Source organism: Lampetra planeri, unplaced genomic scaffold (genome assembly GCF_965212315.1).
Source record: "Lampetra planeri unplaced genomic scaffold, kcLamPlan1.2.h2 scaffold_674, whole genome shotgun sequence".
Classification (NCBI taxonomy): Eukaryota; Metazoa; Chordata; class Hyperoartia; order Petromyzontiformes; family Petromyzontidae; genus Lampetra; species Lampetra planeri.
In genome coordinates this window covers 22,501-41,234 of record NW_027615497.1, presented here as the reverse complement: position 1 = coordinate 41,234, position 18,734 = coordinate 22,501, and the positions used below count along the sequence as shown (strand labels likewise).

General features: G+C 40.2%; 3 protein-coding genes across 3 annotated transcripts in view; all 3 read right to left on the bottom strand.

The window, feature by feature from the left end:
* Window positions 1-4,522: 4,522 nt before the first annotated feature.
* On the bottom strand, window positions 4,523-5,762 carry LOC144741716 (tetranectin-like protein). The gene is made up of 3 exons (XM_078624218.1): window positions 5,654-5,762; window positions 5,462-5,548; window positions 4,523-4,920 (listed from the first exon to the last, which is right to left on the bottom strand). The coding sequence occupies exons 1-3, from the start codon at window positions 5,760-5,762 to the stop codon at window positions 4,523-4,525; spliced, it is 594 nt and encodes a 197-aa protein (XP_078480344.1).
* Window positions 5,763-8,032: 2,270 nt separating this feature from the next.
* Window positions 8,033-15,317, bottom strand: LOC144741715 (synaptic vesicle membrane protein VAT-1 homolog-like). Its single transcript, XM_078624217.1, has 9 exons — window positions 15,103-15,317; window positions 14,184-14,313; window positions 13,859-14,074; window positions 13,106-13,248; window positions 11,940-12,043; window positions 10,280-10,335; window positions 9,991-10,185; window positions 8,473-8,556; window positions 8,033-8,131 (listed from the first exon to the last, which is right to left on the bottom strand). Exons 1-9 carry the CDS (start codon window positions 15,315-15,317, stop codon window positions 8,033-8,035), a joined length of 1,242 nt encoding a protein of 413 aa, XP_078480343.1.
* Window positions 15,318-16,924: 1,607 nt separating this feature from the next.
* Window positions 16,925-18,734, bottom strand: part of LOC144741714 (bolA-like protein 3) — a 2,096-nt gene continuing 286 nt past the window's right edge. Inside the window, exons 2-4 of the mRNA XM_078624216.1 lie at window positions 17,775-17,898; window positions 17,163-17,251; window positions 16,925-16,990 (exon numbers count right to left, since the gene is read on the bottom strand). Coding sequence (XP_078480342.1) covers window positions 16,925-16,990; window positions 17,163-17,251; window positions 17,775-17,898 — 279 coding nt within the window. The remainder of the gene's footprint in view (window positions 16,991-17,162; window positions 17,252-17,774; window positions 17,899-18,734) is intronic.

Here is an 18,734-nt window from a genome sequence, read left to right as displayed (position 1 = left end):
AACTTCAGAATGTGTGTCATAGACATATTCTCCAGATGGCAAACAATAACTGCTGTGAGTGGCTGTGTAGCCAGAAATCTTTACATACATTCAATCTTGATTTTTAAACATGTATTGTTGAATTGTTTTCTGCGATGATCAGGTGTTAAGACACTTAATAGCTGGTTACAATAAAAAAGTCATAATACAATAATAATAATACAAAACAAATGAGGTCAATGGACAGATTGTGCCGATGCAAGTCTCATTTGATACGCATGCTGCTAGTGAAGCTGAACTGATGTTCAACCCAATGCTGCTTCATGCAACTAACACCACAGTACACAAAGCACTGCTACCTGAGATATCTTCTTCATTTCATCAAAAATACTCTGTCTTGCAACTCCAAAACACACCCTGATAACCCGTGGAGACAGTTGGGATAGAAAGCAACATTAACCACACAAATTCACGGGTTGCATGTCGATCTGATCACTTTAAAGAAAACTGGCTAAACCGACAGCGGTTTGGTTGGCAGGTTGTCCATTTGTGAAAGAGTGACAATTAAAAGGAATACATTCAGTTCATTCATGCTCCTGAAACCTCTAAGGCTGATGTTTTTTGGAAAATGTGAGTGACAGGTTCTATAAAGAAGCGGCAGCTGGCAAGTGTATTATGAGATTAAAGGTTATTTTTACCGTGGATATAATCACAAGGTGCTGACATGAAGCCACACATACTGCAAAGCACAGGTGCTGTTTCTTTATAACTGCAACAGATTCCAAATTGCACAAAAATAAATTCATGTTGTGAAGTGTCCTTATCCATAAGAAAAAATGAAAACACTGCAACTGCGTGCGAAAATGAAGCTGCAGGAAGGAGTTTAAACAACAACTATTACACCTGATGACAACCAGAAACTATTCTTTGATTAGGACTAGCTGATGAAGTGAGCAGGGAAAAAATGATAATTCATTTGCTCAATATCATGATCATTCAACAACTGTCAAAATTCATTCATGTTTCGAAGCTTTGCAGTTAATGGAATGGACAATTAAAAAACAGTGACAGAGGTTTCATGCATGACTACAAAATGGTGGAACAATGCTCTGGGTCAGCTTTCAGGCATGATGCTGGAGAATAGAGCGCTCTGAACATTCAGTGTCATGCTGTCGAAATGATTCTACAGACACAGAAAAAAACTCATGTCCATGATGGATTGTTTAAATAATACATAAGTATTACCTTTAAATATCTTTGTGTAACTTCCAAACATGTTGCCGCTGTTGCACCAAATCACTGGAATATGCTGCATTATGCTACACCGATATTAGTGTTGAGGCTGATAAATTTGAATGTAGTAATTCATGTTGCCCATCCTACATCTTAATGTGATGAAATTAACGTAAAAAAAAATTAAATTTGTGTGATTTTTAAAAAAGAAAATTAAAAAAAGAAAATTAAAACAATAAATCATGAACATAAACATCCAACTGAATACTGACACAACTGACATCTGTTGCTAAATAAAGATATTAAAAAAAACAGTCTTATGAGCAGAAATTGCATCTGCCCACACAGACATTGCTGAATTTATACAGATATGCTGTCACTTTAAACATACTCTTTACGACTATTCTTCCCAACACTGATTTGTACATACTGTATATCATGTGCTACTGTTACACCTGTACATATTGTTAATATTTAATCATTAATATCTATTTTGTTCAATGCACTTTCATATTTGTTCTTAATCCTACAATTTTACTGCTATGACAATACATATTTCCCCACTGTGGAACAATAAAGAAGTATCTACTGTTATCCAATAGACAAATATGCATTCATAGATTTAATGTTCGCTGATTTAATTATGAATGAATTTATTTAAAAGAAAACAAAAAAAAACAGGATGCCCCACAAATGGTGGTGATGTTGACACTATACAACCAAACAGGCTGGTTAAAAAGTCAGGTCATTCATGTTTTAAATACAAGTGGGTTGTCCTGCAGGGTATGAGAAGGTTTGAGGATATCCATGCAAACGTCTGCACTGGGGCTGAGATATTTAGTACAGTGAATGGAGTACTGTTTGACGAAGAACTTTGTGTATGTGACGTCACGTCTCAGACTGACGTAAATGCACCCAAAGTGCAGACAAACACAACAATCATCGTTAAATATTGGGATAACACCGTTGCCTGACAACTCTTTAAGTAAACGTACATGCAACATAAAACATTAACTTGGACATGACAGAGACACGATAACACACCCGAGTGTCAGTCAGTGAACAAAATTACAGACTTTACTGTTAACTGTTGATAACAGTGACTGTAAAGTGGACCGATCTGTGTTAGTGTGAGAGGGGGAAACAAAACATCAGAGATGAGGAGCAGCGGAGATCAAGGCTAAGGAATAATCATTTCGATCGGAAAATGCAACGCATACGATAGCTGACCGAAGTCAAACACGATAAGCAAACGTTAAAAAAAGGTAGTTGCAACGTTAACCGTGTCAATTAACTGTTTTCAAAACTGATTTCATCCAAACTCCATGGGGAACAACTGATTTGTATTTACGCAAACCTCATATATATTTCAGTTAAGACTTAACGTTAGCTTGTCGAATCTTATTGTGCAATTAGCTGTAGCATTTGACTAGCTTATGTTGACATGTACACCTTTTTAACTACAAGTTCCATCCAGGACAACCCAAGAATAAATATTCATGCTGTGCTATTTTGTGGGTAAACGTTCTTTTAACACCACCAGTCAGCTCACGGTGTGATCATGATGATGTTATCGTTTGTATTCGGCTCTACCATGTTGTTTACCCCGTAGAGCTGTGATCCTAAGCGGTCGACGACATGAGCTAGCCAAATTCGGCTAGCTAATGTAACTTGCAAGTTGGTTCATACTGATAAATGTCGTTTGATTGTGAGATTTCTTAATGTCAACCAAGAAGTTCCTAGTGACCATAAAGCCCATTTCGCAGGCTAGAAATCCTTATGTCACTTAAACGCAACCTGCTTTGATATTTATTGCATGAGCGACTTTGCCTAAGACGTAGTAAAACTAGCCGCTAACTGATGCTAGCTAAAAAGCTAACGTTAGTAAGCCATGTCATAGGCCGTTCAAGTCATACGTAGCTAACCGTTAGCAACTGGGGCTAGCTTCTAAATGACACACACAGTCCGTGAACACCTAAAGTGACGCAAAAGTTTCGACACCGTTGCTGTGTCAGATGTTTACGTGACAGGTACTGGCCGGAGGTTGTACATCCTCAATCACCTCACCTCTTTGGATACGAACTGCTTCTCCTCGCTAGGAACCATTTCCATTTGTGCGTCTGTTTAGACAAGCCTTTATCCGGACAGAGATGTCAGCGAAAAAACTTTGCAGAGGTAAACACAAGCATGGTTTGTGTTCTGTTTGTTTACGGCCTGGATGCTTGAATAACAGAGTTTCACTTGCCCAAACTTGTTTACTTATCAAAGTGATCGTACCCCCCGAGTATAAGTGTCCTGCTATAAATGAAGAAAAATGGCCGGTGTGTTCACTCCGCGACTTCAGCGTCACATTCCATCCAGACAGACGTGCGTGATGCGCGCGGACAGGATGACGTAGGTGCGTGTAATTGGACAGAGATGAGAGGATCGCAGGAAAACACGGAAATAGTGATTCGCAATGTTTCAGGATTTTAAACCGTTTTTAACAGAATATTTCACATGGAAATAATGACATATATGCCTGCTGTGTGGAGACTCTGCTGTGACCACACACACACACACACACACACACACACACACACACACACACACACACACACACACACACACACACACACACACTACAACTAACTGTTGTTCATCTATATTTCACCTCAGCTCAGCTAAGGATTTTAGGATTTTCCAGTTTTCCTTACACCTGTACATATTGCTTAGCTATTATCTTTTCTTTCTAGGACCCTTTTATATATTCTTTAATGCAGTGACCATGCAAATTGTCCCCTGACAATAAAGGACCATCTTATTGTATGACTTCATAGATTTGTTGTTTGTGCAGGGTATAGGGTTGTGTGTTCAATTAGGGAATACATTAGGAATCCACTGTGGGACAATAAAGGATTGTCATGTCTTGTCTTGGGCTCACAGGTGGGGTTCACCAGTCCACAGGAGCAGAGTTGCACTCTTAATTTAATAGTTTAATAATACAGTACCTTTCTTTATGGTTTCATGTCAAATAAGCAGTTGCCACTGAAGTCTTGAATTCACTGAATGGCACATTTACTCGGTATAGAATGTATTTAACGAAAATGCCCATTATCTGATCTCAAAAATGACACATCATGGAATATAATTCGGTCATTGGTTTAAGACTGAGTTGTCAGAACCTCACTGGACAGAACGTATCACACCCCAGGAGCTATTCTAACTATTATTTGGGTTCATTGGGACTTGGCACAGACTTGACAACAAATGCATGGTTTTGCACACTTTAGGTCATTGACCTACATAAAGGATCATCCAGCTGTTTTTTTTACGGAATGACATATTCACAGATGTACTTTTTCAAATTGCGACACACCTCGTCGTACCACTTTCCCTGTGCAGCCACTGACAGAGCGACACAGCTCTCTCTCTTGGTTCCTGTGGGCTGCTTCTTGGAGCGGTCCCAGTTCAAGTAGCTGACTGGCTGGCTGTTGACATCAACATACTGGCCCTCTTTCACTATGTCTGCCACACCAATCCAGAAGTCCTTGGACCCCGGAGCACTCCTCTTTGCATAGTCACGCAGCTCATTGTTTTCCATCATGTCCCTGGGAGTTGCAAGAGTTCCTCCTTGTGCAATACAGTCTTCATTTGCTTCATGGTAATGTCTGGGTTCCTCAATTGTGAGGTAACACTTCCTGTGGGCTTTGATGCCCCGCAGACACACTGAAAACACAACATGTGGATATATAAGTGCTGCTTTACACATCTGCTCTGTCAGATACACACATATTTGTAGGCAAGGAAAGTATATTTTGTACAGCATGTTTCAGCACAAGGCAACTGAATGTGCTTTGCAACAGAAAAAGACATTAAAAGTACATTAGCACTCAACATTAAAAGAGACTAAAACCAGTAAAAAAAACATTCAAATTGATCATTAAATGCAAGAAATGACAAAACAAAACTCCATAAACATACATATACAAACACACACTTACATATATGTATATATGTATGTACACACACACACACATACAGTAGTAGACTCAATTTAAAAGAAAAAGATGATAATCGAGGATAATAAGCAGGCTGCCCTCTGCTGGACATTTAATGCAACGCATAAACGCATCTCAAAAAGTGCAGCTCAGCATCAGCACTCAAATCAGTATGCAATATTAATAAACGACATCACAGCATACTAAGAGCACACTTAAAAATATCATAATGAACTAAGCAGTCTCTTCACAGTGAGTCAGAGCGGTACCTGTCTGCAGAGCCTGCATCTCTTTCAGTGAGTTCACCTCCTGCCAAAGCTTCTCAAGCTGGGCCTTCATATCATCTTCCCCTGCTGCTGCATCTCAGCAGAGAGGACGAGAGACAAGAAACACAGGTCAGATAAACATCTGCAGAAAGCCGGTTTCTTTCAGAAACACGTGCTACATATACGCAAAGTTACCGGACGGACGAGCGGACACGGCCTTCCTGATGCGAGGAGGGCGGCAGGAGCTGAAGTGGAGCAAAGAGAGGCAAAGGATGAGGGAGACGGGAAGGGCCAGACGCGCCATGTTGGAGGCCAGTGGAGCCTGCAGGGCAGCACACAGTGACACAGCTTGTACTGCTGTGAGAGGAACCAACAACACCACAGGGAGCTCAATATATACCGGAGCTCTGTGGGCCTTTCTGGGCTCTGTCGTTGCATTGGCTCAAATTTAGTTTTTTTCCAATCGTGAGGAGGAGGTGAGGGAGATATTAGGGTGGAGTGACAAATAATGACTTCCTTGTGTCTGGCTTTTGATAAATATTTACTTGGGCAAAGGTGCACTGAGCAGTCTCCCCTTTCATTTCACAAACAAACGGGAAATTCATTGACTGCTTTACTATCACAGTGTTCTGCTCTGCTCTCCTCCCTGTTCCGTGTCATGTTTGCATATGCTAATAATGATAATGTTATAGAGTTGTACACTCACAGTCCGAAAGTGTCGCATCCTCCAAAGGTATTTCTTCCAGTACAGTAATCCTGGTGTACCCACTTAATTGGCAAGTGTGATACAAATCTGCATAAACAAGTTAAATTCACATATTTCCGTTGGTGCTGCTAAACATAGCCACCGTTTGTCCCTCACACAGACTTCCAGTTGTATGATCTTCACAAATAAAGCTGCTGTGAACCCAAGGAAGTCCAGTGCAGGCACAGGCTATTTTTAGAGTGAGATGTTGGAAATAACAAATACTCAGACACAGGGACTCGATATAGCAGAGCAACCTGCTGCAATCTGACGAGCAGTGTTCTGAACAGACTGTTCCATGAAAGTCTTTCAGCAAGATCCCTCCCCATCACCCCGAGTGACATTTAAACTCGAGAAAACAGCAGATTATTGGTTGAGGATGAACCCACAAACAGTTCATTGCATAAATATATACGTATTTCTGCAGCAGTTCTTTCTGACTTTATTGACGTCCTGCAAAGATTCAATGTTCAAGCATAGTGATCACCGTTCTCTGAATCACGCAAATACGCAGAAGCATGCTTCTAACAAAAACACATTTCTCACAGAAAACATTGCAGATAAATTTATTCAAGTAAACAACAAGTGCACAACAAAACTGGACAAAAATATAGAACCACTGGTAAACCAAAAGTTTGTAAGGAAAAGGGTAAAAACACTGTTCTTTTTTTTTTCCTTTTTTTAACAAGGCACCTTTGCATACACACAAAAAACATGCACTGTCGCTTTCTTTCTGTCTCTCTGACACACAATATTGATGACATTAGAATGGAAATCATCTACACGCCATTAAGCTTATGTAACAATTAGGTCTAAACATTTCTAAACTAATGTCAGTAGTCTCACTGATGCACTGACATGGATTATAATTGAACTTGGGCACACGCAGTTTTTAGTTTTTAGAAGGACATAATGTGTGAAGGCTTTGCACCGTTTCTTCTGCTCATCTACTCACTTTCACTGCGTTCCCACCTTCATCTGGAAAACTAAAGAGAAATTCCAGCTTTGATTTTAAAAATAACACAACTTGGACAGTTATGGCACTTTTGTTTTGCCGCATCGGCAAGTAAACAGCAGACTAACACAGGAGTCGTCACACACAATCGAGTGCTCACAGGTTGAATAAAAAACCTCCGATGAGTGTTTTCATAGGAAATGTACAGTATTGAAATATTTTGCCTTTTGTCCCTGAAAATTCAGCATTTCTATTCACTTCAAATAAATGCAACACTGTCTGATATTAGTAAAAGTTTCTTCAGTCTATTATGGCACCACTTCATCATCGTGTTACATCATGAGATCAAAACCGTTTCGTAATTTAAATATCAGTTTTGGTACAAACAAGTGACAGACTCTGCGGTGATACAGCATTTCAAGTCAAAGGCACTGGTGATCCTGGAATGAAGCTAAACATGATGCAAACATCTTCCATCTCCCTTGGCTGCATCTCCACAACTTGAAACGCCCTTTTCATGCACGTGGTCTGTTTTAGGACAATACTGGCAGCGCTCTGCTGAACGCCTAACGGATTTAAACATGCTTTTTTTTTTCATCCATCTTTTGAAATGTTTTCAAACTGATCACGTCACGTAAGCACGTAGAAATGCATGTTTGCAAAGTCCAATAGTTTTAACACAGTGGCAGAAAAGCTGACACCAAGGGGGATCCCAGAAAGGTCTGGCAAACATCGACTTTGTGATACTCTGTTAAGATGTGTAATAATACTGCTCTGAGAGAGGAATCCTTTACTCCAACAAACTGTGACAGTAACATTGAAATCATATGATACATACATGCGACCGGAGCACGTGTGTGTGTTATCGATCAGTCTAATGAATGAAAGGCATTCGCTCTTTGCTGTCGTTGTCTCCCTCGGGCTCCTCTTCCTCCTCGCCTGCCTCACTGGTCTCAGTGCTGTCGCTGGCCATCTAGTGGTGAAAAGGATTTATGATCTATCAGGAGCTGAGGTACTCTCTCTCTTTCTCTCTCGAACACACACACACACACACACACACACACACACACACACACAAGAGCAGTGAAATGTGTGAGTGAAACGATATGTAGCATATGGACAGAGACAGACACAAGATCCTCTGAACAAATTGAACATGTGATCGCCATGGAAACAGCTGCTGTAAAACTACTCTTACAAGTTCTGTTGTAGTATGAATGATGTTGTTGAGAAAATGTCAGTGGACTTGTTGAGAAAGCTAAGTTACAGCTCGAATGAACTCAAATTAAACCACAAACATCCATGTTACGTTACCAAGGGAGTAGGAGACTTCTCCACATCCAGAATGAGTTTTCCTACGTTGCCTCGGTCATGAATTCTCTGCATGGCCTCTTTCACCTGACAACAGAACATCATTTCACTGCGTTTAGTCACGGATCAGATGAACAATATGATAGTGATATTAACCCTTACATGCACACTGCTCACTTCAGTGGACAGCTATTTAAAACCCACAGGGGGCACTTCTGTCACAAAATCATTAAAATAAGAAAGAATATGGCTGTTTTTTTAGTAATAAATCATGCATTAAGGGGTTTACAAGGAAGAAAGATATCCTGGGATCCTCCCAGTAACTATCAATTAAAAAGACATTTCCCAGAGTCGTCCTCTGAGGCTGACCATTGTCAGCAGGTTTGCAAAGAATGCTCGACAAAGTGCTAAAAACACGAGTCTGGTTTTAATGTGACATTTACTCTGTCTCTGAGGTAAAACAATAACAGCTGTGTGTGATGTGTGAACAAAAAGGTCACACACATATTTCAGTAAATTACTCATGACGTCATTACCGGGACACGTCTTTGTCTATTGTGACATTCATTTGTTTAAAGAAACGGGGGCAACACAAGAGGAAAGTACAAATAGGTCAGTGCCTCGCTCAAGGATACATTTAGAGGATGGGATTCACTGTTGTTATGGGTGAACCCCGAAGGTTTCCTGGCTGACACTACCGCGGGTGAAAGCCTAGTTATTCCAGAAAAAAAAGGTTGCCATGGTCAACATGTAAACTGACGCCCTCTGAATTCTCCTTCCAGGCATATGAACAAATGAGGGAGGCCGTGTTCCTGACAGTACATCCCACGCCATCCTCCTCGCTAATGAGATTCCTCATGGGCGGTAGCTCCGATGAAAGGCCCGAGCGTTCTGCCAAACTTTAACGACAATAGCAGCACAGGGATGTTTCCCATGAACATCTCAAATCTTTGGACAGTATTTATGTTTGCACTCTCAGGAATCTGCAACTCACACGTCTGAATTCTGAAAATATGGCTGCCTACATGAGTCATGCAGCAACTATCACATCCAGTATAAAAAAAAACCCAAAAAAAACAATGAATCACTTTATTTTTCTTTTTTATTTACAGATTATTTCTAATGTTTTAACTTTGCTGCCTTCTCGTTCAGGTCAAGCGTCTTTTTGTTGAATTTCAACTGATTGTGCTACATTGTCCATATGTACGTAGATTTAAACGTTTCATATGTTTGAATTTCACTTCAGGATGAAGACACAAACATTTGACAAACCCTGTTCCTGCTCTGCGCTCTTATGTGTTCATCTTTTGTGTCTCGTGTTTCATCCCTTTTGGATTGTTTCATTTTGGCAGTTTTTTCAATGTGTTTTTTATTTTTTATGTTAAAAAAAAAATCATAATTTAATGAATAAATTTAAATTATAATAATCAAGTAAATTGCAATAAACTGGCTAAGCTAATGTCCACAAACAACATTCCAAAACAAATGTGGTGGTCCAAAGGGGTCCACGTCAAATCTTACCTCCTCCAGCGCCCACAGAGAATCCACCACTGGCTTGATCTTCTTTTGGTTATAGAGACACACTAGTTTGTCCATCACTGACTTCACCAGAGTGTGTCTGCCTTGTTTGAACAGCAGGTTGAGGAGCGAGAATCCCGCCATGACTTTGTTGTCCTCATATAGTTTAATGGGGTTCACCTTCTCCACCTGCCACCACTGGAACGGGGGGGGCAACATGTTCATCATTCATGTTTCATTCATTTACTGTGAAATGTGCAGTAACAGGTCATGATGGGAATCTCTCACTCACGGATTTTGCAAAGCTGAAGAAACTCTTTGTTTCCCCAGTTACCATGTTTGATGCGCCTGGAAAAACAAAAATAAAGCATTGCTGCGTGCAAAAGGCTGGACAGAAGTGACTGGTCAGTGAAAAGCCATGAAGGGAAGTGGGGGAGGCAATTGGCACCTTTAGACCCTTAGATCTGTGCAAGCATGCATTTGCACATGTAACTAATGAAAAAATGATTCCATCGCCTGGAGTCATGAGGTTGAAAGGAATTAGCAGAGATTAGATGAGAATGGTGGCTGTGACTGAGAATATATTTCAATTACAAGATAAAACCTATGTTTTATTCAGCGAACTGAGCTGCGTTCGAATGACATATTCAGGGGACTGAAACGAGTGTATTTATTCACCTTAATGGACCGGCAGTGAGAAAGCACCAGCCTCTCCAGCAGCTGCTTGCTAAAGTGTTTCACCTTAAAATTGACCTCAGACACATGTTGTACGATGAGAACCCTTTCATGCATGAACTGCTGTAAAAAGAGAGTGTTTTTAAGGACATGCAAAGGGATGGTCAATTTTCAATTATTCATTTAATTCCATTATTTTAATTAATGTCTTTCCAATGCGGTGTGGTTCTGTCCGCTGTTTCATCATCTGACATAAAAAAAATGATTCGGTTTTGTTTTGTAAGAAAGGCCACATTCATATCTCCATTTGATAGGATCCGTCCTGCTACATGTTGGATTTCCAGGTCTGGAGCCAGACATGGAGGGAGGTTTTAACTGCTAGGTACAGATAAATACGCAGATTACCAGACTTAAAGCCAGACGAGGACTTGGAGCCGATTACAGTTCAACAACGGATGTATGTTTCGCTGCAGTTATTTCAATTATTGTAATTAAATGAAAGCAAAACCTCCACCGGAGGCATTAACTACCAGATGACGTTCTTCTGTGCACCTATGTAAAATTACAAAAACAAATTAAAAAACAAATTTCTTTCACCGGAAAAACTATGATTATTTCAGCCATGATTAGTGAGGCAAAGAAATTCTATTCTATTCTATTCTATCAGCGAAGATGTCTGGTCAAACAAGTGACATGTTTGAAATGAAATCCCTTTCTCTTAAGGAAGTTATGTTATTGGGAAGTACAATCTGCTGCTTGGCCACTAGATGTCCTTTAAGTCAGAACTAAGATTCCAAGTGCAACAACTTCCAACCGAGCAGCCAGTTCACACTGAGGCACCAAGCTGCAACTGCTCATTGAGACCTCATGTAAACTACTTTTGTTTCCACAGCAACAGGTGTGTTGCCGTGTGCCGTAAAGGGGAACAGTACTTATTGGTGAATTTCAGCAATACATGCTCTGGCATTTCTCTTGGTGATTTACCACAGCATTTCGAACTTCTAACGTGAAGACCCTATTGTGCTTCCAAAGGATTCATCAGCACGTCCGTTCTTGTCCTCTGTTCAAATGATGGCATTTGTTAGCATTTGGTTTGTTTGTAGACGATACGGCACACAGCCACAGAGCCCCGACCAGCTATGAGGTACAATGGGACCGTTCAGACCGCTGACACCGTTGCTGCAACCGTTCCGTTGCACCTCGAATCTTTGGTCTGGACTGGACATAAAATGGATGATGTCAAAGAGTTATGGCCAGAGTGTGATTACGGTTCCCACCGTAGAGAATGTAAGTTCCCAGCGGCTTCAGCAGACTGAGGCTTTTTCCCGTGTTCTCCCCACACAGACAGTCCAACACGACGTCCACTCCCTCCGGAGAGATCCTGAAACAATCCCAATCACGAGAACTTTCATCTTTCATGTCATCATCTGAACACAGACATTTTCTGAAGTGATGGACTGGGTGGAGGCGGACAACGGCGTTATGTTTATGTCTGTGGGAATGTTTTAAATGAGTGTTTTCTCTAAATCCATCAGTGACTGCCAGACTGCAGGCTCTGTTAAATCACACCTTCATAAACGTGATCCTGTGCACTTTAATGGAAGATGTGGAGCTTTTCTTGGCCTGCAGCTACTTCATCAATCTTAGTGGTGTTTCACAACATCCTTATGGCATTTAAGATGGAAATTAGCTAATTTGTAGCCAAATTAGCAATGATGGTGCACTGTCCCTTGTAAATAACTGAAAATCTTTCTATGCTTGTCCTATCATTGTTAGAGAAAGGCATACACAATTTTATTGTACTAATGACAAATACAAGAATTCTGTTTCTTCATCTGCCGACAAGTAAAGAGAAATGTATCGATGTAAAAGAATGAAAAGTATGTAACCCTTAAGTCTTTTCTTTCTGCTCTGTGGAACGAGACACCTGCTCGGATAAACTGCTTGGAGGTCTTGTGATTCCCTTCTTTTCCTTTTGTAAAGAGACTCGTTTAATTGTACTTTAATCTTGATCCTGAGAAGAATGTGCGGGTAAAAAAGGGGGGATGAAAGGCAAATTAATCCCACGACTGCTGTTGAAGTGTAGGTGGGAAAGGAGCATGAACACATTAAATGCGTAGGAACTGGGATTTTTCATGACGTGCATCAAATTCGTAACAACAAATGTATAAATTCACTGTTCCCTCAGTAATCAGAAGGTAAGATGAAAAGTTTATAGCATGATTGTTGCAAAGAAACGTCCGCTGTATCAGAGCCTAATTGGCTCAGTCGTTCCACTTTGCGAGTGTGGACCTCCGTCTGCAGCTAAAGATGGTTGCCATGGGGACGGCGGCCACACACAACCATATCAAACAGGTAACTGCACCCTTGCATACTAAGGTGGTTTGACCAACTCCCCTCAATGGGAAAGTGATTAGCAGCGATCAGCGGAGACTCAACTTACTTTTTCACTTCTTGTACATAATCAACATTTCGGTCAAAGAGGTGAGTCACCGAGTCTTTGATGGATGTGTGTTTGAAGCACGACGCCACTCCAAACACGGTGACATTGGGCAGAGTGGAGCAGAGCTGAGCCACAGCCTGACCCTGAAAATGACAAACACAACAACACAAAGAGAATCCACATCCCGCGTCGTAAAGAAGATTCTCATTTCAATATCCGCACCTCTGTACCATCTCATGTACATTGTGTATTGCAAGTTGGCTTGTTAAACCAGTAAACGCTGCATGTTATGTTATGCTACTATTTATCTCTACTACATTTTTTTTCTTAATCCTGTAAAATTCCTCCGTGGGACAATTTTTTATTTTATTTTTGCTTTTATTTTTATTCTCGAGGTGTTAAATATCTTTAAATAAGTTAAATAAGTGCCAGAATTAAAAAATAGTGTTTGTGTGTTCTACACTGCAATTTTCCCATCAGGGACGAATAAAGCAAGTAGTTATTTATGTATTTATTATTATTATGATTATTATAGATATATTGTGTTGTAAATCATATATTTTTATGTATTTTGTATTTAGCTTATTCTGCGTATCCTATCTTATTTTCTTTATCTCACTCTTAACTCTTTTACCTGTATTGTGCTGCACACAATCCCCTAGTACTTTGAAAAACAACAATAAAGTAATTCTGATTCTGATTAAATGAACCAGGAGCCTGTTTTGAAAAGGTCACGAGAGGAAATGAACTTACGACACTGCCTCCAGCTGAGTGGACCAGCACCGACATTCCCTCTCGGAGGTTGGCGACCTCAAAGAGCATCATGTAAGCCACGACAAAGTTCAGAGCGAATCCTGCGGCCTCTGTGAACGTCATTTCCTCTGGCAGCTTGTAGACAAACTCTGCTGGTGTGCAAACCACCTCCGCCCAAGCGCTGTAGTTCACAAAGGCCATAACTCTGTCTCCTATCTGAAAGAAACATGATGCACGCAGGCGAGGAGGCACAGATCAGCATCATCTCATCGTGACGCAGTTCTTCACGTTCTGACATGTTCTTCATTGATGTAATGAGGCTGACCTCAAACCCTGTTGTGTTCTCGCCCAGGGACTCCACAATTCCAGAGCATTCAAATCCAGGTACAAGTGGAGGTTTAGGAGGGTTTTCAATGGTCCCCTGACGAACCATCACATCCAGGAAATTCAAACCACTGAAAGAGAGAATCAACAAAAGCTGCTAACATTTAGTGTTTTGACAGAAATAAAGCAGACCTGCATTTATTGAATGCAAATGCAAAGGTTGGTGCAATAAAAAGTAATAAAAAAAATTAAAGAAATGAAAAAAAGGAATAAAATAAAATAAAAAATGCCACAGTGATGTAATAGAACACATTTGGAAAGAAAAAAAATAATACAAAACCTATGAAACAAAAACACATTTACATTAATGCTCTGAGAAGATAGTGATTGTGTGATTAGAGTTGAACTGTCAGGTTATAGATAGAAGGCAGTTTCTATGGTCCATGGCTTTGTTGTTTGTTTGCTTGTTGGTTTTAACAATCATCTATTGTTTTTTTCCATGGAAAAGTCGATAAACATTTTCTTTCCAAACCTGCAGCTTGTAACTGAATATGTTCAGGCAGAAGAGATTTACAGGAGTGCTATTTATTCCGTAATCAGCAATGAGTCATAGGTTTTCCTCTGTGTATACAGAGGCCAAACTCAGTCTCTGCTGGCACAGCAACCTTATCTTATTTCAACAAAAATCAGCCATCTCAGTTCATCCATTCCCCGATTCACAGGTCTGCCAGCAGACAGCCTCCAGCAACAACAGGACAGAGGTTTAGCTCCATCATTAGATGGATTTTCTGGAGTGGAAAAGGACAAAATGCAACAGTTGTCTCCTACAAAACATCCATCTGCAGGGAATGACTGTGGAGCAGACACCAGAGGAGACCCCCCCCCCCCCACACACACACACACACACACACACACCTTACCAGGCTTTGACGCGGATCTTCACCTCACCATGCTCAGGTTCGGGCATGGGCTTCTTGGTGACTCGGAGTTTGTTCAGCCCTCCGAACCCTGACAGCACCACCGCTCTCATCTCTTTGCCATCACCGGCCGATTCCACGTTTGCGATTTTCTGCCCCACGTTTGTGTCGATCATGAAGTCAGTTTCCTCCGTCATCTCTGCTCCTTCTGCAGCCATGTCGGAGATCATCCTCCTCCTCCTCCTCCTCAGCAGCTCTGCGCCTCCTCTCACTGAAGCCTGTTGCACCTTCTGGTCATTCACTCTCAGACCTGCCTCTTTCAGTACTCCTGCTTCCAGTCCTCCTGCTTCGACGATTCACACCAAGTTTCTGACATTTTCTACTCTATAATTGGTCCATTTTGCCCATTTTCATTCTGCAGTGTCAAGCGCGCCATCTGTCGGTGAGATGTGCACAAACGTTTAAAACCCATTTATGCGCCTCATGATGAAAGAAACCTTCAACAAGTGTGATGCCTTCAGGTGCGTCTGGAAATCTGACAACTTCATTGTACTTGTCGCTGGGACCCGTATCAGAAAACAAGTTTAGTGAAAATTCTGAGTTTGTTGTTCCTCATCTCAGGTGTTACTAATGAACTTTAATTGAAACGACGCCCTCTTAAAATAATAGCCTGTCATATTTTCATTTTTACAGAAAAAAACGAACCAAATCGTCATGAAGAGCTGACATAGGGGAAAAAAAACACAACAATGAAAAAAATGGCATAGGCCAATAAGGTGACGATATAGAAAATGTTTTTAATGACTGTCAGTTTATATGCAAATACAATTGAAAACTCTCTGGGAATGCAGTTGTGAATAAGTGAGTCACATCTGAGCACACATTAACGACTAACATTATTTAGCTAGTTATTCAGTCATAGTACATAATCCGACGCATACACAAACAAAAATAGTAATAAACAGAAAAAAATGTGTATCTAAGGACTAAAAACGCTCAGAGAGGCAAAATGCTCATATATGCCTGAATTTCAACTCATTCTATGCACACTTTTATGTATATGAAAACGTATATGATACAACTTTGACTGACCAGTGTGTGAGTTAATAATAATCATTGATTTGGATTTGCTATTTCAGTAAAATAAACATGGTATAAGCATTTAATTCAGTGAAAATGCAGAAATTGATAGAATTTGTTGTGGCAGTTGCACCAGCGCCCTCTGCTGGACTCGGACATGCAACCCAACTCATCTCCAGGCAGATTGATGCGCTGCAGTTACTTGACCACTATCTGTCAGTGATTATATGCAACAAGAACATTTGTCGTCAGTGCAGCTTATTCAGTGCGCAGACTCTTACTGTAATAAATATATTTAATCAATTAGCATAAAGAAAAGGCGTAAAAGAACAAGTCAACAAGCCAGTGCGTTTTAATGTAAGTTGAATTTCTAGTACATAGTTTTTAGTTCTTAGCAGCTCATTTGGATTTAATCAGCCCCAACAATTTCACATATATTTTGCTCATTCTGTCATGTAACACTCTGCAAACATCCTGTTTAAAACAAAGACAGCTCATCTGCAGGACTGCTTTATCAATACACCATGTCCTTCATCATCAACCCTGAGAAGATAAACAGACAAGATGTAATGTGACATTAATCAAGTCACTTTGTGCATTTTGCAGTGATTTTAAAAATATATATGGACAATTAAATGTGAGTGTGATAGATATGTGTTCCTCTGCAGGTCCACCACTGATAGCGTCGGATTGAAAACTGTACATCATAGACAGGTGGACCACAACAAACACTTAGGTTCTTGTACTAATGTTTTGGAATATCGGTGAATATTCGCAATCCATGCATTCCTTCAATTTCATCCTTGAGTGCCTGTAGAGGACAAAAGGACTCATTAAATTCAAAGGTCAAAACATTTCTGTTATTGTAAAATATCTTCAATTAATTAAAACATGTCAAGTACTGTCAATGTAGATTACTTAGTCAGAGCAATATGCAACACCTCCCTGTGACATGTGTTAATGTTTAAAAGTTAAATGGTCACCTGGTTTACTAACTGGTGCTGCTGAACAGTCCGTTTCCCTATGAACTCCGCGGACTCAATGTGAATCTCGTACATGGCCCCACAACCACCTGCACACAGCACAAGGTCGCACAGACACAAGTCAGTTAGAGAGGAAAGGAGATGAAGATGATGAAACAGTGAGCACAGAAATAAATGTCATTGTTATTTTGTGATTTCCATTCAGTGCCAGCATATACAGTACTTCTTGTACATATTTTTGAGTTAAAAAAATGTATGTAGACGAACTAGACAATATGTAAATGAAGCTTTCTTTCGTTTCGGTATGTGTTATGTTCTCACAAAAAGGAATCAATCAATAAAGAGTAAAGTACTTCAAATTCAGCAATCCAGCAAATAGGATTATATTCTTACATTTAAAGTCAGCCACCCTATTCCAATTTACTATCCAATTAACAAAACTGTGCCAACTAGGTGTTATAAGTCAAACCCAAAACAGTTCAAACGTCATATTGTCACTTAAGAGAAAAATATGTCAATGGACGAAAGATGAGCTTCACATTTCTGCTTAAAGCTGTTTTATTTACTACTTGTGCAACCAGAACTTCGACGCAGCCATGGCTCCTCGTTTACCCGATATATCCACAACTTTGAGAGCTGAGGCCAGCGGGAATTTCTCCTTCAGTATCTTAGCGATGTGGACCTCACCGTCTGTCTGCGTGGACAAACATCTCCTCACCCGGCCGCACACAACAACCTTAAGGAGGCAAGGAGACGAAGAGTTAGCTAACTGTTATCAGCTAGCGTCAAACTGTCGCCCTCCATCGAAATGTTACCGGATTACTGTGAAGAAGCCGCAGAACGGAAACAACAGTACCAGTCCCTTTAATAGCCAACATTGTTAAAAAAGAAAAAAGTTATTGGCGTGGTTTTATTATTCTTGTGACGTTATGAAACTACACTTTCACGGGATCTCGCGTCCTTCGCCGACACTGTCTCATCAATATGACGTCAAACATCCGGGTAGTCCACAGGCCCTTGTTTTTAGCTCGGCTGTATGCTACACCTGCTGACATGAAAGGATTTTAAAATGGATTTGGTGTTTGGCGTATTGGTTAAAATTAAGAGTTAACGCTCTGTCAGCAGCAGAAGAAAGTACTATATTTTTTTACTGTTTACTGCAGCACTATGCTGTAAAGCTACATAAAACATACAAAAGACAAGATAAACTGATAAATAATAATACAGCTTTGAAGGACTCCTTCTGAAAGGGAACTTTAATGACACAATTAAAATATGTAATTAATCATAAAGAATGTAACTTGAGCATGAATAATGTGAACAAGGTTGTAGTATAACATAGTATCGTAATATAGAGATTATTAACACTATTCAAATAGTGAGTAATGTTTTTTTCAAACCAATGGGGAGATATTGCACTAAAACAAATGCACACTAGGAATATCATGTGCAATATTTACAGTAGTTAATTTTATGCTAGTGCTAGGCTCACATCTAATTTTGTTGTTATACTATTTTTGATATTGTATTATGTATATTTTGTTTATTCACCATGCTGAGGACTGTAGCACC

Coding starts and splice junctions, on each gene's coding strand:
- LOC144741716 (XM_078624218.1), bottom strand. CDS start 5,762: ATGGCGCGTCTGGCCCTTCCCGTCTCCCTCATCCTTTGCCTCTCTTTG. Junction 5,549..5,653: donor CGTGTCCGCTCGTCCGTCCG/GTAACTTTGCGT, acceptor GCTGAGATGCAG/CAGCAGGGGAAGATGATATG. Junction 4,921..5,461: donor GATGCAGGCTCTGCAGACAG/GTACCGCTCTGA, acceptor TTGTGTTTTCAG/TGTGTCTGCGGGGCATCAAA.
- LOC144741715 (XM_078624217.1), bottom strand. CDS start 15,317: ATGGCTGCAGAAGGAGCAGAGATGACGGAGGAAACTGACTTCATGATC. Junction 12,044..13,105: donor TATGTACAAGAAGTGAAAAA/GTAAGTTGAGTC, acceptor GGATTGTTTCAG/GATCTCTCCGGAGGGAGTGG. Junction 10,186..10,279: donor TCTTCAGCTTTGCAAAATCC/GTGAGTGAGAGA, acceptor CCCCCGTTCCAG/TGGTGGCAGGTGGAGAAGGT.